The 15,663-nt window shown below is 41.0% G+C and overlaps 1 protein-coding gene across 1 annotated transcript in view; it reads right to left on the bottom strand.

Moving 5' to 3' along the window:
* Positions 1 to 2,547: 2,547 nt before the first annotated feature.
* The window catches only part of nploc4 (NPL4 homolog, ubiquitin recognition factor), a 61,518-nt gene continuing 48,402 nt past the window's right edge, over positions 2,548 to 15,663 (bottom strand). The window contains exons 13-17 of the mRNA XM_034193782.1: positions 14,242 to 14,313; positions 14,035 to 14,124; positions 9,038 to 9,154; positions 2,880 to 2,982; positions 2,548 to 2,801 (exon numbers count right to left, since the gene is read on the bottom strand). Of these exons, the coding sequence (XP_034049673.1) occupies positions 2,641 to 2,801; positions 2,880 to 2,982; positions 9,038 to 9,154; positions 14,035 to 14,124; positions 14,242 to 14,313 (543 nt within the window). The 3' untranslated portion in view covers positions 2,548 to 2,640. The remainder of the gene's footprint in view (positions 2,802 to 2,879; positions 2,983 to 9,037; positions 9,155 to 14,034; positions 14,125 to 14,241; positions 14,314 to 15,663) is intronic.

Raw genomic sequence — 15,663 nt, 5'->3', positions numbered from 1 at the left:
TCTCAGATTAACTCGAAACTAAAACTATACCATCAATTCAATAGAAACTTCATGGTCTTACTATCTGTATAAAATCTGTAGCCAATGACGTTCCATCTCAATCAAGCTGAACCATTTCCTCGTTAGTAACCCTGATGGGATGCCGGATAGTTTGTCAGGTCAGTTTACGTTATACCGCCTACATTTGGGCGTTTTTGTGTGTTGTTGCAGTGTACTTTTATTACTGGAGTAAAAAAAAAAAAATATTGAGTTCATTTTGTTTAGTGCACTGATTCCTGGGAAGACCTTATATAAATAGTTATTATATAACAGCTGAGTAGATCCTTGTAATTTGATTTGTGCCTTGTATGTCACATGACATGGGTTATTCATCCCATTTGTGTTGTGTTGCACTTAGCGTGCAAATATGGCCCCGGCTACCATATGTTTTGTACCACTACACACACTAGTGGGAGTGTTTAGCTAAACATGGCGGAGTTTGCTTTGCTGATGGACAACGGTTTGAAGGCGCTAATTGACTGTGCCAATTCTTCGAACACACACACACACACACACACACACACACACACACACACACACACACACACACACACACACACACACACACACACACACACACACACACACACAGAGAGAGAGAGAGAGCGAGAGAGAGAGAGAGAGAGAAGACATCCACTATGCTATAATCCATCTGGAGGCATGAAGAGCTGTTCGGATGAAAACCTGGACAAATTTGTGACTGAGGAAGTACATAAAGGCTTTTACTTTTTTTTTGGAAGTATCACAGACTACATCGGTTTTTCCAAGTTGACTGAGAATAATTTTGGACTCCTGATGTCAAAGCACCAGTGACGCACATCAAAAGAAGTCCCTTTTTTGTTTATAAATTAACATAACATCAAAAGACAAGGATCTATTTTAGCCGTTATATAAAACTAATGTTTTTACATTCTTTCAATGGAACGAATAACGAGCGAAGCCAAGTTGAATGGTACATTTCATCTTTCACCTCATGAAATATTCGTACCGTTGAACTCGAACATTATTTGTATGCTATTATTATTAATGTTGAATGTATTTTTTTCCAGTATATAATTTGCATCCGTGTGTAAGTTGCAGGACATCCAAAACTAGTTAAAAAACTGTGACTTCTACTCCAGAAAATACGGTAATCATCAGTAGTTGTGAAAAAAGTTGAGTTACATTTACTGAGGTAAATGTCCACGTGTCGGGATCCTCTCTAAGCTACCAGACACTACTACTGACATTTTTGCCAATTTGGTGGTAACGAGGTGGTTTACTCTGAGTTTTAGCTTGCCCTCGTACCATTACATTGTACAGGTGTTTAACCCGTGACAGTGTTGGCATTGAAACTCAATACTGAACTTGTGAAAAAAAATTGTTTTTGTTCTGAATGACAAGCTGATCCTGTACACATCTTAAAAAATAGCCCCAGGTTGAAAAAAAAAAACAAAAACATCTCCTTTAACATGGTCAGAATTGAGTGCATAATTAATGCCTTTCAACATGACTTCACTGCCATTCAAATCTACAACTGGAACTCTACAAAATAGAGAAAACAATTTTGTCCAACTACCTTTAAAGCGTTTTGTGATGTGTAGAGAAAGAGGTCCAAATGTCACCATCACATCCATCATCCAGAAACACAGCAGGCCTTTTCTGGGGGAGGGGAGGGCAACTTTATGCTTAAGGCTGAGTGATGGAAAACCATCAGTAAAGCAGGAAGGGTGTTAGAAAGTGGGGAGCACCGGTTGTTGGTAGAAGCACCTCACAGCTGAGACAGTGCGGTCAGTAAGGACAGGGTGATCTGTGGTTACCGGGCAGTTTAACATAGCAAAATTCAAGTCGGCTACATGTTACATCTGCTCTAATCCTCACCACCAAACCAAAAAGCTACAATGCCAAATAAACTGTTTGGGGGCTATGTTAGGTTGGTGAGGAATGAGAGAGGGAAGAGCCCGAGATGTTTTAGAGGTTAATATGTGCACTCAGCTCCAGAAAACCACCTGTTTAAATCTGAAACTTTATTTTAAATAATTTTGAAACTGTAGACTCTAATGGTATCTGAACAATGGCAGAACTTTATGGGGCTGTGAAAGACGAAAGACAGATAAAAAGTAAAGTCCATTATGACAAATCAAAATTCAAAGTAGTATAGCTACAATCAGATAAAAAAGTTTAATTAAATAAAAGCATCATTCGTCAAACGATATGAAGGTTTCCAGAAGATGCTGTGAGAAACAAAGACTTTAGTCTTTGCAGACTCTGAGCAGTTTTGATTTAAGCTATGGATGTGACCGGATTGCACTGTGGGAAAGGGCACATGTGCAAAAGAGTTTTGCCTAAATGTGCCATGCCTGTTGCCTGAGAGCGCCACTGTGAGGGACAATAACAGTCTCGCTCAACGTTATTGGCTCTGATGAATCGAGTGCAGCTCCTGGTGCGTCTTTCTGCCTGGGAGCAGATGGAACGACTTTTTAATAAGTCAGGCAGACAAAAGTAAATCCTGATCTCCAGGCTGGTCCTGTTGCTGTGTGTCACTGGTGCAGTAAGAGGCGGCGGGGCAGGAGGACTGTGCACGGTAAGGATTTGGACTGACTTTTTCTTTTGTTTTCTTTTTTAGCTGCGGGGCAGGCTGCACATTTCACAGTGCTCTGTTCCAGGTTGGTTCATGAAGGTGCAGTGGACGCAGGACCACATAGCTGACGACGACACGGGGACAGACGGGCCGCCGTTGCCGCTGTAACCCATGGAGCTTGACGGCTGCCCCCCCACTGTACCTGAAAGGGCGACAGAACAAATATTAGGACACAAACCTCGAGTTGGGTCTGAACCAGAGGCTGCCAGCAGCGACTCACCGCACAGCTGCTCGATGGTGGCCCACTGCTCCGACTTTTTCCAAGTCTGTGCCAGATCCTCGTTGGAAGTTTTCACTGCGTCCAGCAGGAGCCCAATGCTGTCCTGCAAAAAACAAGCACGCTGCGTGATCCACACGGCTGGTAATGAGCGTTCAGCCAGGCTGAAAAACTCCAGCAGGCAGCCAGTGGAACCAAAACCAGCTTTTTAATCCAGCAGGCTGTACACACGAGAGAGGAGCATTTTCCACAAATATGTCCTGAACCCACAAGAAAACATGTCACTGTCAAAGTTGTAGAGAACACTGCTGGATGAAAAGTTAGAATGTCATGGAAATTTGTCATTTCAGAAATCTACAATTACACATTTGAGACGAGGGCTGCCCGAATGTGTTGCTATATAAATAAAGCTTACTTACTTACTTACTGGTCGGAACCTGCCCTGCACGATTTTTCACTCTCCCTGCTCCACCCACGGCTAAGTCACAGTTGTGCTCAGCCAGTGAGGAGCTGGGACACACTGGTGTTAAGGTACTGTGCATCCGGAAAGTATTCACAGCACTTTAACTATTTTATCTTACAGCCTTATTCCAAAATGATTGAAATTTACTTTTCCCCTCAAGATTTTACACACAAAACCCCATTATGACTGTGTGAATTTTTACGCCCGCCAAGGACGTTAACAAAATCACTTGTGTTTATTTATTTGTTTGTCTGTCAGCAGGATTATGTCAAAACTACTGAACAGATTTTGACAAAATTTTCAACACAGATACATATTACGCCATGGAAGACCATTAAATTTTGGAGGTGATCTGGATCAGGATTCTGGATCAAGTTTCACTTTACATAGTCTTTGAAGGATTACGTCAAAACTACATCAAATTCTCAACAAATTTTCACAACAGATACATATTAAGCCATGGAAGACCATTAAAATCTGGAGGTGATCCTTATCCGAATCCAGATTATGGACACAGATTTCACTTTATATACTCTTAAGGATTATGTCAAATTTACATCACGGACTTGGACAAAATTTTCAACACAGATACATATTAGGCCATGGAAGACTCCATTAAATTTTGGAGGTGATCTGGATCAGGATTCTGGATCAAGTTTCACTTTACATAGTCTTTGAAGGATTATGCCAAAACAACAGATACATATTAAGCCATGGAAGACCATTAAAATCTGGAGGTGATCCTTATCCGAATCCAGATTCTGGACACAGATTTCACTTTATATACTCTGAAGGATTATGTCAAATCTACATCACGGACTTGGACAAAATTTTCAACACAGATACATATTAGATTAAATTTTGGAGGTGATCTGAAGCTTTGAAGGATTACGTCAAAACTACTTCATGAATTCTCACCAAATCTGCACCACAGATAGATATTAGGTCATGGAAGACTCCACTGAATTTTGGAGGTGATCTGGATCCGGATTAGCGGACATCAGAAATCTCTCACTGCTCTTGTTTTTTGTTTGTTTTGATTTTGCAAATTTATAAAAAAAAAAAAAAAAAAAAAAAAACTCAGAAATCACAATCATCCTTGAGATGTTTCTACAGTTTAACTGAAGTCCACCTGGGGTAAATACAATTGATTGGACATGATTTGGAAAGACACACCTGTCTACATATACAAGGATTATAGCAAAAAAAAGTCTTCTGACTCTGACTGAATTTTTTTTTTTAACAGTCAAATCAACTGTTCACATCTACCTTTTTTTTTTTTTAATAGAAACCCTTTTGCGATCGCATCCTTGGTTTTAAGGTAAAACACGGTGGAGGCAGTGAAGAAACAGCAAATTGTTCTTTTGCTGAACAAGATTATATTTCACTCACTAATCACTGCTGCTCTTTTCTAATGCAGCATCATATTATGGAAAGACTCATTATTTAAATACTTCAGGATAAACATTTTAAGGGGACAGGGTTTTTTTTTTTTTTTTTAAGAGCTTTTACCTCATTCACTCACTCATCTTCAACCGCTTACTCCAATTAAGGGTTGCGGGGGGCTGGAGCCTATCCCAGCATTTGAAAATCTGATTTGGCAACAAATGGATGTTAAAACAGCCTATTTAAATGCACCAATAGATTGTGAGATTTACATGGAACAACCAGAGTTGATTCATCCAGTAGTGATAAGTTAGTGTTCAAACTACAAAGGTCAATGAACAGGTTAAAGCAATCAGGAAGAAACTGGAACAAGGTTTTACATGAGTTTTTAACCCAAAACAATTTAGTACAGAACCAAGTAGACCATTGTGTATATACAAGAGAAACAGAAAAAGATAAAGCGATCATGGTAATTTGGATTGACGACTTAATCATTGCAGCAAGTAATCAATTAGTACTGAAAGTTGTGAAAGACATGCTTGCAGCAAAATTTAAAATGACAGACTTAGGAAAAAGTGGACATTTTCTCAGTATTAATTGCATAAAGAGTGAGAATTGTGTAACAATGTTTCAAAAGAAGTAAGTGGGAAAAATCCTACAGATTCCCGATGGAAAACTGTAAGTCCAGATCCACACCATGCAAACAAAGACTGGATTACATCGTGGATGCAACATTGAAGAATGATGTCAGAAAATACAGAGAGGCAGTGGGAAGCCTTTTCTATTTAAGTGTCTGTACGAGACCTGATCTAAGCTTTGTAGTGAGCAAACTGTGGCAGTATTTTGCTTTAACCAAGAATCCAGTCAAAAGGCAAAGATCAGGGTTAGAGAAATATCTTTTGAGCCTAATGGTCAGGACCAGAAGCACTAATTTTGTTACTGGTCCTCTTGGTCCAAGGTAGCGGTCCCTGGTATTTGGAAGCTCAGAGCCTCAGACGGCGAGCCTCAGTGTAGCATTAATCATCACATCATGCACACGTATTCAACCAATATTGTATTTGTAAATCTAGCGCATGATGTAATGTTTTCATTTTGTGTTGAATGTATGTAAAGTTATAAACATTTTCTTCCATGATCCTCTGCTTTCATGTGAATGTACTGTGCACCTTATACTTAGTTTTTCTGTAATTCTGGGCTTGTGCTTGTCTTATGCAGCACAAACAGCCTTTACCCTTGTTACTTAATCCACTTGTCTATTCTTGCTGTGTAATATCTCAGATTTTTTGGGAAACAATTATATCGATTGCTTCTCAGACTAGTATAATCAAAATTTTATGAATGGGTCAGGGATCTACAATCCTTACTGTCAAAGGGGCCATTTTTGTCCCGTCTTCCACAAATAAAATTCTTCTGGAACCAAAAAACATATATGGCCTTTAAAATGAATGAATAAAAATACAGCATATAAAGTTTTTTTCTATACATCAACTATAGATTTTTTTAAATTGTTTTTTGTTTGTTTTTTTTTAAAAACGCCAAATCAGAAAAGTTTGAATGATATGAAAAATGTGGTGGTGGTGGACCCATAATAATCCTGACATTTACTTTGACTACTGCAGACTGTATGAAATCAACGTATTTCATGTTTTGTGTGGTCAGCTTTATTTTATTTGTTAATATACATCCATTCCTACATTTAAGGCCTGCAGCATTTTCCAAGAAAAAAGGTTGGGACAGGGCAGTTTATTCTAAATGTAAGAATTAATCATTTTTACAGCCATTTTTCTTGAGAAATGTCAGGTGATGAAAACATGAACATTTCCAACTCACTGAATATTTTTTAGCCTTTATTTACATTGAGCATTCAGAAATACTAACAGTGTGGTACTTTATGGTAAATCTGTGTCAGGTAGGCAGTTCTCAAAAACTAAATGTCAAAGCTGGAAAAAGACAAGTGAGGGAAGCCACCAAGACACAACTCTGCAAGAATGTTTGGCTTCTGTGGGTGTGAGTGGGGAAACTAGGAATAGTGAAATATTTTTATCTTCATTTTACATGTAGTCCCAACCTTTTCTGATTCGTGGTTTCTGAAGCATTTCTAAAATTACAAAACTGCTATAAAGAAAATTGTTAGTTTTTTTTAAACTTTGTAGAATGAATGTAAACACCAGACTCTTATAAAGAAGGAAAAAAAAATGCATGGACATGTGCAGGCAAACTTTGATATAAATTAAACAGAACAATGCAGGTTAATAGACTTCCCATGACTCCCCAATAAAATAAGAGGTAACTTACTTTGAAATAAATCAAAAATATAACTGCAGCCTAATCACTTTTTATTCTGACTGGAGTACATTTTAGTGTGATGAAGTCATCCTGTTTTTTTCTCTTCCTCAGTTATGCTTTGTGCTTGAACATAAAACAACTACATTAAGATCAAGATCTAAAATAAATATCTTTTAAAAAAACAGCAGTCTATTGAAGTTCAGTGTTCTCACTCGCTTAATGTGATTCCTGCTAACATCACTGCAGCGGCTCGTGCCTCTGGTCAGTGCTCTCCCCCCCCCCCCACTGTGTGTGAGCCAGCTGTCTCCACACAAACACAGACAGTTCCTTCCTTTTAGACTGCTTTCAGCAAGCAATCCACTGCTTTTTTCAAGTCTTATTCAAACGTCGATTGTCCAAATGAAGGCTGGACGGCTCGCTGCCCAAAACTGCTGTAATCTCTGAACAGCAGCTCGGTTATTTAAGGCTCAAATTTGAAAAAAATCGTCAGACTTGAACACTTTTAATCACAAGACCAACAAGGTTTTTAACTAGACACTGGTCTAGCTGGGGAAATATCTACTAGACATAGGTCAAAACTTACTGGTCCGTGACCTCAGACCAGTGGATTTCTCTACCCCTGAAGATGTAAAGTGGATAAATTTGCCAAACTCATGTTTGGAAATGACTGACTGAATAATGTGTTTTGTTATTGTTGTTTTTCTTTAGAGTAATGTGTGAGCAATTGGGGGTGTTGAAAGATGATCCCACATATTGTCAGTTTGTTATATTATTGTTGATTGTTTGTTTAAAACTGACTGATGGGCGTGGTTTATTACATAAAGAGCCATACCACTTGCAGCTGTTCCCCCTTGCCTGTGCGATCCAACCCACTTCCTGGTGGTGACGGCAGCTGCAGTATGGTGTGAGTAAAAGACTGATAGAGTGTGTGTCAGCGTGAGCTTTTTTCCCCCCTCTTTTCTTTGTTGGTGCCAACAATATATATTTGTGTGGCTATTCTCTGGGTTCTACATGCAGTACCACTGCACAACTACAGACTCTGCTAACAGATCAAAATTTAAAATAATACTTTATAGTTTATATGTAACGAGACTAGAATGTATACAGTTTTCACTTTCTGAAGTAACTGAAAAGAAATGTTTAACTTTTTCACAATATTCAAATTTGAGACATACCTGTAAATTTTTCTTTGAAGCCAGCTGCATGCAAATGCACTCAGATCCGTGTTGATTGAGGTCAAAACTCAAATATCATGTGTTAGTGTCAGTCACCCAATAACCATATTGGTTCAGCACAGATACATCCAGAAATGAACAAACATATTACAACGCAAAGTGAGAACAATTACTTCAGGGAATAAAAACATAAATGTCACTATGAGTGAAGATGAAATTATATGGCAGAATCGACACTATTACCTTCAAGAAAAAGGGACAAGCTTATGAAAACCTCTAGTCTTCTTTAGGTCTGAGTGAAGTGACACTGTGAAGCAAGTTTGACTTTGAGACACAAAGTCCTTGCCAAGATATCACAAACACCAGGTTTCAAAAACTCTGCCCCCTGGTGTCCACAATTAGAATGGAAACATGGCCAAAATTAAGCTTACCCAGCGTCTGAGTGAGGTGACCTTGGGGCAAGTTTTCATTTTGACACACAAACTGTCAAGATCTTGCTTACTACCGGTGTAACGGATCACAGTTGAGCTGTGATCTGAACGGACTAAAAAATTATCCGAACCGTGTCTTAAAAAACTGTATGGGATCCGAACAGTGGCTTTTGTGATCCTTGACACTGCCACTGCACATGCACACACACGGATTCAAGCAGAGCCTAGACCTGTGTCTTCAGTAGTGCAAGTAAAAACTATTCTAAAACTTAAAAGTACTTTTTATAGTCCAGAAGGGGCCCGAGCAAAAACACTCTCATACCAGTAATCACTTCCACATGGAAGAAAAATGTGTCCAAAATCAAACCTTTTTGAGAATTACAAATTGAAAGCAGACATTCAGACAGCATACAGACTTACTCTGAGAGGCATGACTTCATTGGTGACGAGGAAGAGGAGAAAATGGAAGTCTGACATGATGTCCAGAAACACTGTGGAGGAACACTGGGACAGGTACGTCTCTAAACTGTGGAAATCCTGCAGACACACAAACATTCAGACATGCTTGGCATATTTCCTCTGGTCGCTAAATTTTAATAAGCAATAAATACAAGTTTAAGTTTCTCAGTCATAGTCGTTATCAACTTCAATGCATTTGGGCCACTGACATTCCATTGCAAAAGAAGGTGGTAGTGAACGGTATACTGTCTCAATTAGTTTGAAATTTACAGTACAGCCCGTAAATATTCACAGCGCTCCACTTTTTCCATGTTTTATTATGTTACGGCCTTATTCTGAAATGGATGAAAATTTTTTTCCTCAAAATGTGGCACACAATACCCCATAATGATGATGTGAAAACTTTTTTTTTTAGATTTTTGCAAATTTATTAAAAATAAAAAACTAAGAAATCATGTGTACCTAATGGCCCAATTGCACGGCACTTAAAGGGCAACGAAGCCCTGACGAAACAAGAAATCTGGACTTTCATTGACTTTTGTTGGCATCGTTTAACCTTCGTGCAGCTTCGTTCCTGCAGCTGGCACTTCGTCAGGATTTTTAAACTGTTGAAAAATTTGAACGAAGGGCAACGAAAACCTCAATTCTTCCGTGTTTCGTTTTGCTGTCGATCTTGATGTTTTTTTTAATCGTTTGTTTAGTTTTTGTCACGTAATTGTTTAATTTGACTTCGTTGGAGCAGCTGAATGTTTTCACACAGTGCAGAAGCCGGTTTGTGAGCGCTGAGGCTCCTGCTGCGTTCATGTACCGTTGGAAATTACAGGGCAAACAGTCTGCTTGCTTGGATTTTTTTTTTTTATCTGTGTGTGTGTGTGTGTGTGTTGGGGGGCAGCTTCAATGGGCTCAGACACCTTACATAGGCCAGAATTAAGCTGTTCTGGAAGGAAGAATTCATATTGTGGATCAGTGATCAGCTGGTGGAATAACCGCACATGTGAGTCAATGCGCGCGTTCACACGCACTGATTAATTTACTGCTCTGATATATTCCATCATCTTTACTTACTTACATCTTTACACTTATTTATATTTATTCTCCCTTTTGAGAGTTTTCTGTTATAAATCAATATATATAGCTTAGAACATAATACAGTGATACAGCAGTGACCACAGCACATTTTTTTTTTTTTTAACTGGAGCAAGATGGAGCGCTCAGCGTGTCAACAGACAGTGTGGATTCTGATGATGATGGAGATGATCCCTCTTTTGTTCTGGACGAGGAACCAGAGCAGGTGGTCCACTGACATGCACACAGATCTCCACAGCTTCTCTTTGCAGTTTCTCCAGGACTCAGGCGCTATGAGCTCCGTCCTAGTGCCGAGACACACACTGCCCCAGCTGTGGCTCCAGACACGTTTCGTTAAAGCGTCGAGATTGTTAGCTTCGGTTTTGTTAAGTTCCTCTTTCGTCCCTTTTGCGCTCTTGCTTCGCAGACTGTTCGGTGATAAAGCTCTTTCGTCCACCTTTTCTCAACGAATTGTGATTTTTTTTACTTTTTCCCTTCGTGCAGGAATCGTTGTGTGCCGTGTGACTGAGCCAATAGTATTCACAGCCTTTGCCACGGATCTCAAAATTGAGCTCAGATGCATCCTGTTTCCACTGATCATCCTTGAAATGTTTCTACAGCTTCACTGGAGTCCACCTGGGGTAAATTCAGTTGATTGGACCTGATTTGGAAAGACACACACCTGTCTACATATATAAGGTCCTACAGTTGACAGTGTATGTCAGAGCACAAACCAAGTATGAAGTCAAAGGAATTGTCTGCAGACCTCCAGGGCAAGATTGTCTCGAGGCACAAATCTGGGGAAGGCTACTGAAATATTTCTGCTGCTTTGAAGGTCCCAATGAGCAGTGGCCTTCATCATCCCTAAATGCAAGAAGATCAGATCCACCCGGACTCCTAAACTGAACGATCGGGGAGAAGGGCCTCAGTCAGGGAGGTGACCAAGAACCCGATGGTCACTGTCAGAGCTCCAGCATTCCTCTGTGGAGAGATGAGAACCTGCCAGAAGGACAATCACCTCTGCAGCAATCCGCCAATCAGGCCTGTATGACAGAGTGGCCAGACAGAAGACACTCCTTAGTAAAAGGCACATGGCAGCCTGCCTGGAGTTTGCCAAAAGGCACCTGTAGGACTCTCAGACCATGAGAAACAAAATTCTCTGGTCTGATGAGACAAAGATTGAACTCTTTGGTGTGAATACCAGACGTCATGTTTGGAGGAAACCAGGCACCATCCCTACAGTGAAGCATGGTGGTGGCAGCTTCATGCTGTGGGGATGTTTTTCAGCGACAGGAACTGGGAGACTAGTCATGATTAAGGGAAAGATGAATGCAGCAATGTACAGAGACATCCTGGATGAAAACAGGGTTGGGTAGGATTACTTTGAAGGAATACATGTGGATTACATGTATGTATGTACATACATTTGGATTACTTGTAATCTGATTACTTTTGGATTACATTTCAAAGTAACCCTACCCAACCTTGGATGAAAACTTGCTCCAGAGCGCTCTTGACCTCAGACAGTGATGGTTCATCTTTCAGCAGGACAATGACCCTAAACACACAGTCAAGATATCAAAGGAGCAGCTTCAGGACAACTCTGTGAATGACCTTGAGTGGCCCAGCCAGAGCACAGACCTGAATCTGATTGAATATCTCTGGAGAGATCTGAAAATGTCTGTGCACCGACACTCCCCATCCAACCTGATGGAGCTTGAAAGGTGCTGCAAAGAGAAAAACTGCCCAAAGATAGGTGCACCAAGTATTGAGCAAAGGCTGTGAATATTTACATACATGTGATTTCTTAGTTTTAAATTTTTATTAAAACAAATAAATAAAATTTCATGCCACGTATGTTCCAATTTCAATTTCCTAGCTCTATATTATGCAGGTTCATAGTGGGGCAAATCAGTTAAACACTTGTTAATGGCCTGTTCTGTACATTGAGGTCACTTCTGGAAGATGCAAATAACACAATTATGGGTACTCAAATAATGCAGAAGTGTAGCTTTTTTTTTTTTCTCATATCTTTCACCATACTTCATTTTTGGACACATCTTAACCCCACGTTCACAAAGTTCCATAAATCATATATTATAAACCCCTTAATTTTACACACTGACCCATCTTCCAAATTTATGGAACCAAACACTAAAGCTTGTATGTGGGTGTCAACCAGCGCATTCTTCAACGTCTGCAGAGGGTTCAAAACTCTTAATATTTGTTTTTAAAGCTATAGATGGACATGCAGCTTCTTATCTTTGTGAACTGCATACACTCCTACCAGAACTTTGTGGTCCGCTGGTCAGCATCAGCTGGAGGCCCCTAGGACCAAAAGCAAGCAGTGGGGTGACTGCTCCTTTGTTGTGGCTGGGTCTAGACTTTGGAATTCTTTGCCCCTTGAGTTACGCTCGATCAGTAACTTGTCTCTGTTCAAAGTTAAGCTAAAAATGTATTTGTTCAGAATTGCTTTTAGCACGTAGAGTCTTATTATCATGGTTGTTTGTCTTACTGGTGTTGATTTTATGTATTCATGTAAAGCACTTTGGTTCATCAGTTACTGTTGTAAAGTGCTATACAAATAAAGTTTGCTTTGATTTAAAGCTGTGAAATTCAAAAGCATTTTGTCATTTCCTTTATAAATGTCTTGAAAATGTGAATGTCAGTGAAGTAATCATATTCGCTTAACATCCGCAATATGCGTGAAACATGCTTGTATGAGTCGGCCGACACCCACACACGTCCGCAATTATCCGCAGATGCACGTTTCTCCGTTACCAGGATTTTTGAGCTGCACAAAATTTCGGCTGCGGATGACATCCGCCTTACATATACAATATATACTCAAACTATGCGCTGTATATTGGCCCTCATTTGCTGATATCCGCAACTGACAGGGATTTGCGGCTTGGCAGTGGACTGGGACAGTGTGTAAAACGGATATTTTGTGTGCCCATCATGTCCACATCATGGAGTGCATACCACGAATAAAGCGTTTTTATTACGTCTGCTTTGCATCTGATTTGCGGCGGATGCAAATCAGATACGCTGTGTTCACAGCTGGATGCCGTTCTTTGTTCTACCGGCTGCCACGCGCTCTGCGCTGGATGCTGCATATATAAAATAATTATTTCGTGGCGGATTAATCATTTCATTCTGCAAATTGGCTGTTGAAAACGGCTCTAATCACCTCCTGAATCACAGAGGAAGCTGCAACTGGGCCGTTTACGAGGGCTTACACATGAACGGCCCAGTTGCAGAAAGTATTTTGAGCCGTCTAAAAAGGTAATTATTTGACTTGTTTACATTGTCAGGGCTTGATAAAACAGTTGCGTGTTTTTTCCTTCTTGTCTGCAGCTGTTACAGTATTTATTCCTGTTTATAACAGATTTAACATCTTGTTATAATCGTTCAGACGAGCTGCGCTCTGGTGCGATCCTCTGACATCACCACTCGCCCTGTTCACTGCTTCTTTACTCCAATCAACTTGTCCAAGTCCAGCAAATGCTCCAGAGGCTGTATTGTTGGTGTGAATAGTGATGCCGACGGCCCGAGTGTGCTTCATTTATGACCACAATGCAGATGTCGTGCACGCACAACATCATACACCCATAATGCTGCCGTGATAATCGCAATGCGTCGGATCAGTTACCTCACTACATGCGTTATACAACCGTGATTGTTCATCATATATTCGCTATATATTATTAATATATCCGTAATTCATACTGGGACATTTGTCATTTTTGGCCATTTTTGTTACAGATGACAACGAATGCCTGTACTTTGTATACTCAATTCATGCACAATTAATCCTCTCCCCAGTGGGACAGGGCCCTTAACGCCAGTGTCTCAACACTGAACAGTGGCACCATGAAATAAAAAAGTACTTGTGTCTCTCCCAGGATGTCACGGTTCTCAATAGGGAAGCGTTGTGCAGAGAACGTGTACTGCGGATCCTTTGGAAATGTGGCAGTTATCTGTCAAGAGAAAAAAAAAATTAGACAAAAATCTAGATATGGGCACATTTTTAACAAGATGTGATGCTGTAAGTCTAAGTGTGCTGAGAACAGTAAAAAAAGTCTGACAGTACTTACATCTGTAATAAGGTATTCTACAGGAAGAGGCCGGGCCAGAAACGTAATGTCATTTCCAAATTTATCTGTGTCCTATTGGGTAGAGAGAAGAAACAAGGAGGGCATGTGACCAAGGGGATTCTGCCAAGTTTTACGTTTTCACTCCTTCCTCTCCAGTCATATTTTAATAGTTTTTGCAGTGCGAACGCTGATTACATTTCGATCATGGATCAAATACATTTGGCAGAAAAGTCTGCAAATATGACCAACTTCACAACACGTAGTCAGAAAAAGTCCAAATGACCAGCAACTCATGGAGGAATTTGTACGCCTTACCTTTGGTTTGGAGGTTGATGATTGTATAAAGAATCTATTTGATGGACAAATTAATCCAGAAAAAGCCAGTGACTGATCGTGCAGCAAATTGCATAATGACATGACAGAGAATACGCACGTCGACATCATTGCATGGCCACGGAGTTATAGAGTTGCAGAACCATCCATCCATCCATTTTCTTCCGCTTTATCCGGAGTCGGGTTGCGGGGGCAGCAGCTCAAGCAAAGCCGCCCAGACCTCCTGATCCACACACACCTCCCCCAGCTCCTCCGGGGGAACCCCAAGGCGTTCCCAAGCCAGCCGAGAGATGTAGTCCCTCCAGTGTGTCCTGGGTCTTCCCCGGGGCCTCCTCCCAATGGGACGTGCCTGGAACACCTCTCCAGCAAGGCGTCCAGGGGCATCCGGAAAAAATGCCCGAGCCACCTCAACTGACTCCTTTCGACGTGAAGGAGCAGCGGCTCGACTCCGAGCTCCTCCCGAGTGACAGAGCTCCTCACCTTACCTCTAAGGGAGCGCCCAGCCACCCTGCGGAGGAAACTCATCTCGGCCGCTTGTACTTGCAATCTCGTTCTTTCGGTCATGAGCCAAATCTCATGACCATAGCATAGGTGAGGATAGGAACGTAGATCGATCGGTAAATCGAGAGCTTTGCCCCCTTGCTCAGCTCTCTCTTCACCACGATGGTCCGATACAGCGACCGCATCACTGCAGATGTTGCACCGATCCGTCCATCGATCTCACGCTCCATCCGTCCCTCACTCGCGAACAAGACCGCGAGATAATTAAACTCCTCCACTTGAGGCAAGGACACTCCACCGACCTGAAGAGGGAAAAGCACCTTTTTCCGGTCAGGAACCATGGCCTCGGATTTGGAGGTGCTGATTTTCATCCCGGATGCTTCACACTCGGCTGCAAACTGCCCCAGTGCACGCTGAAGGTTCTGATTTGACGAAGCCAACAGAACCACATCGTCCGCAAACAGCAGAGACGAGATTCTGTGGTTCCCAAACCAGACCCCCTCTACACCCTGGCTGCGCCTAGAAATTCTGTCCATAAAAATAATGAATAGAACCGGTGACAAAGGGCAGCCTGGCGGAGGCGAACGT

Source organism: Thalassophryne amazonica, chromosome 18 (genome assembly GCF_902500255.1).
Source record: "Thalassophryne amazonica chromosome 18, fThaAma1.1, whole genome shotgun sequence".
NCBI classification, from domain to species: domain Eukaryota; kingdom Metazoa; phylum Chordata; class Actinopteri; order Batrachoidiformes; family Batrachoididae; genus Thalassophryne; species Thalassophryne amazonica.
Note: the sequence above shows the minus strand (reverse complement) of the source record. Positions and strands in the feature narration are given on the sequence as shown.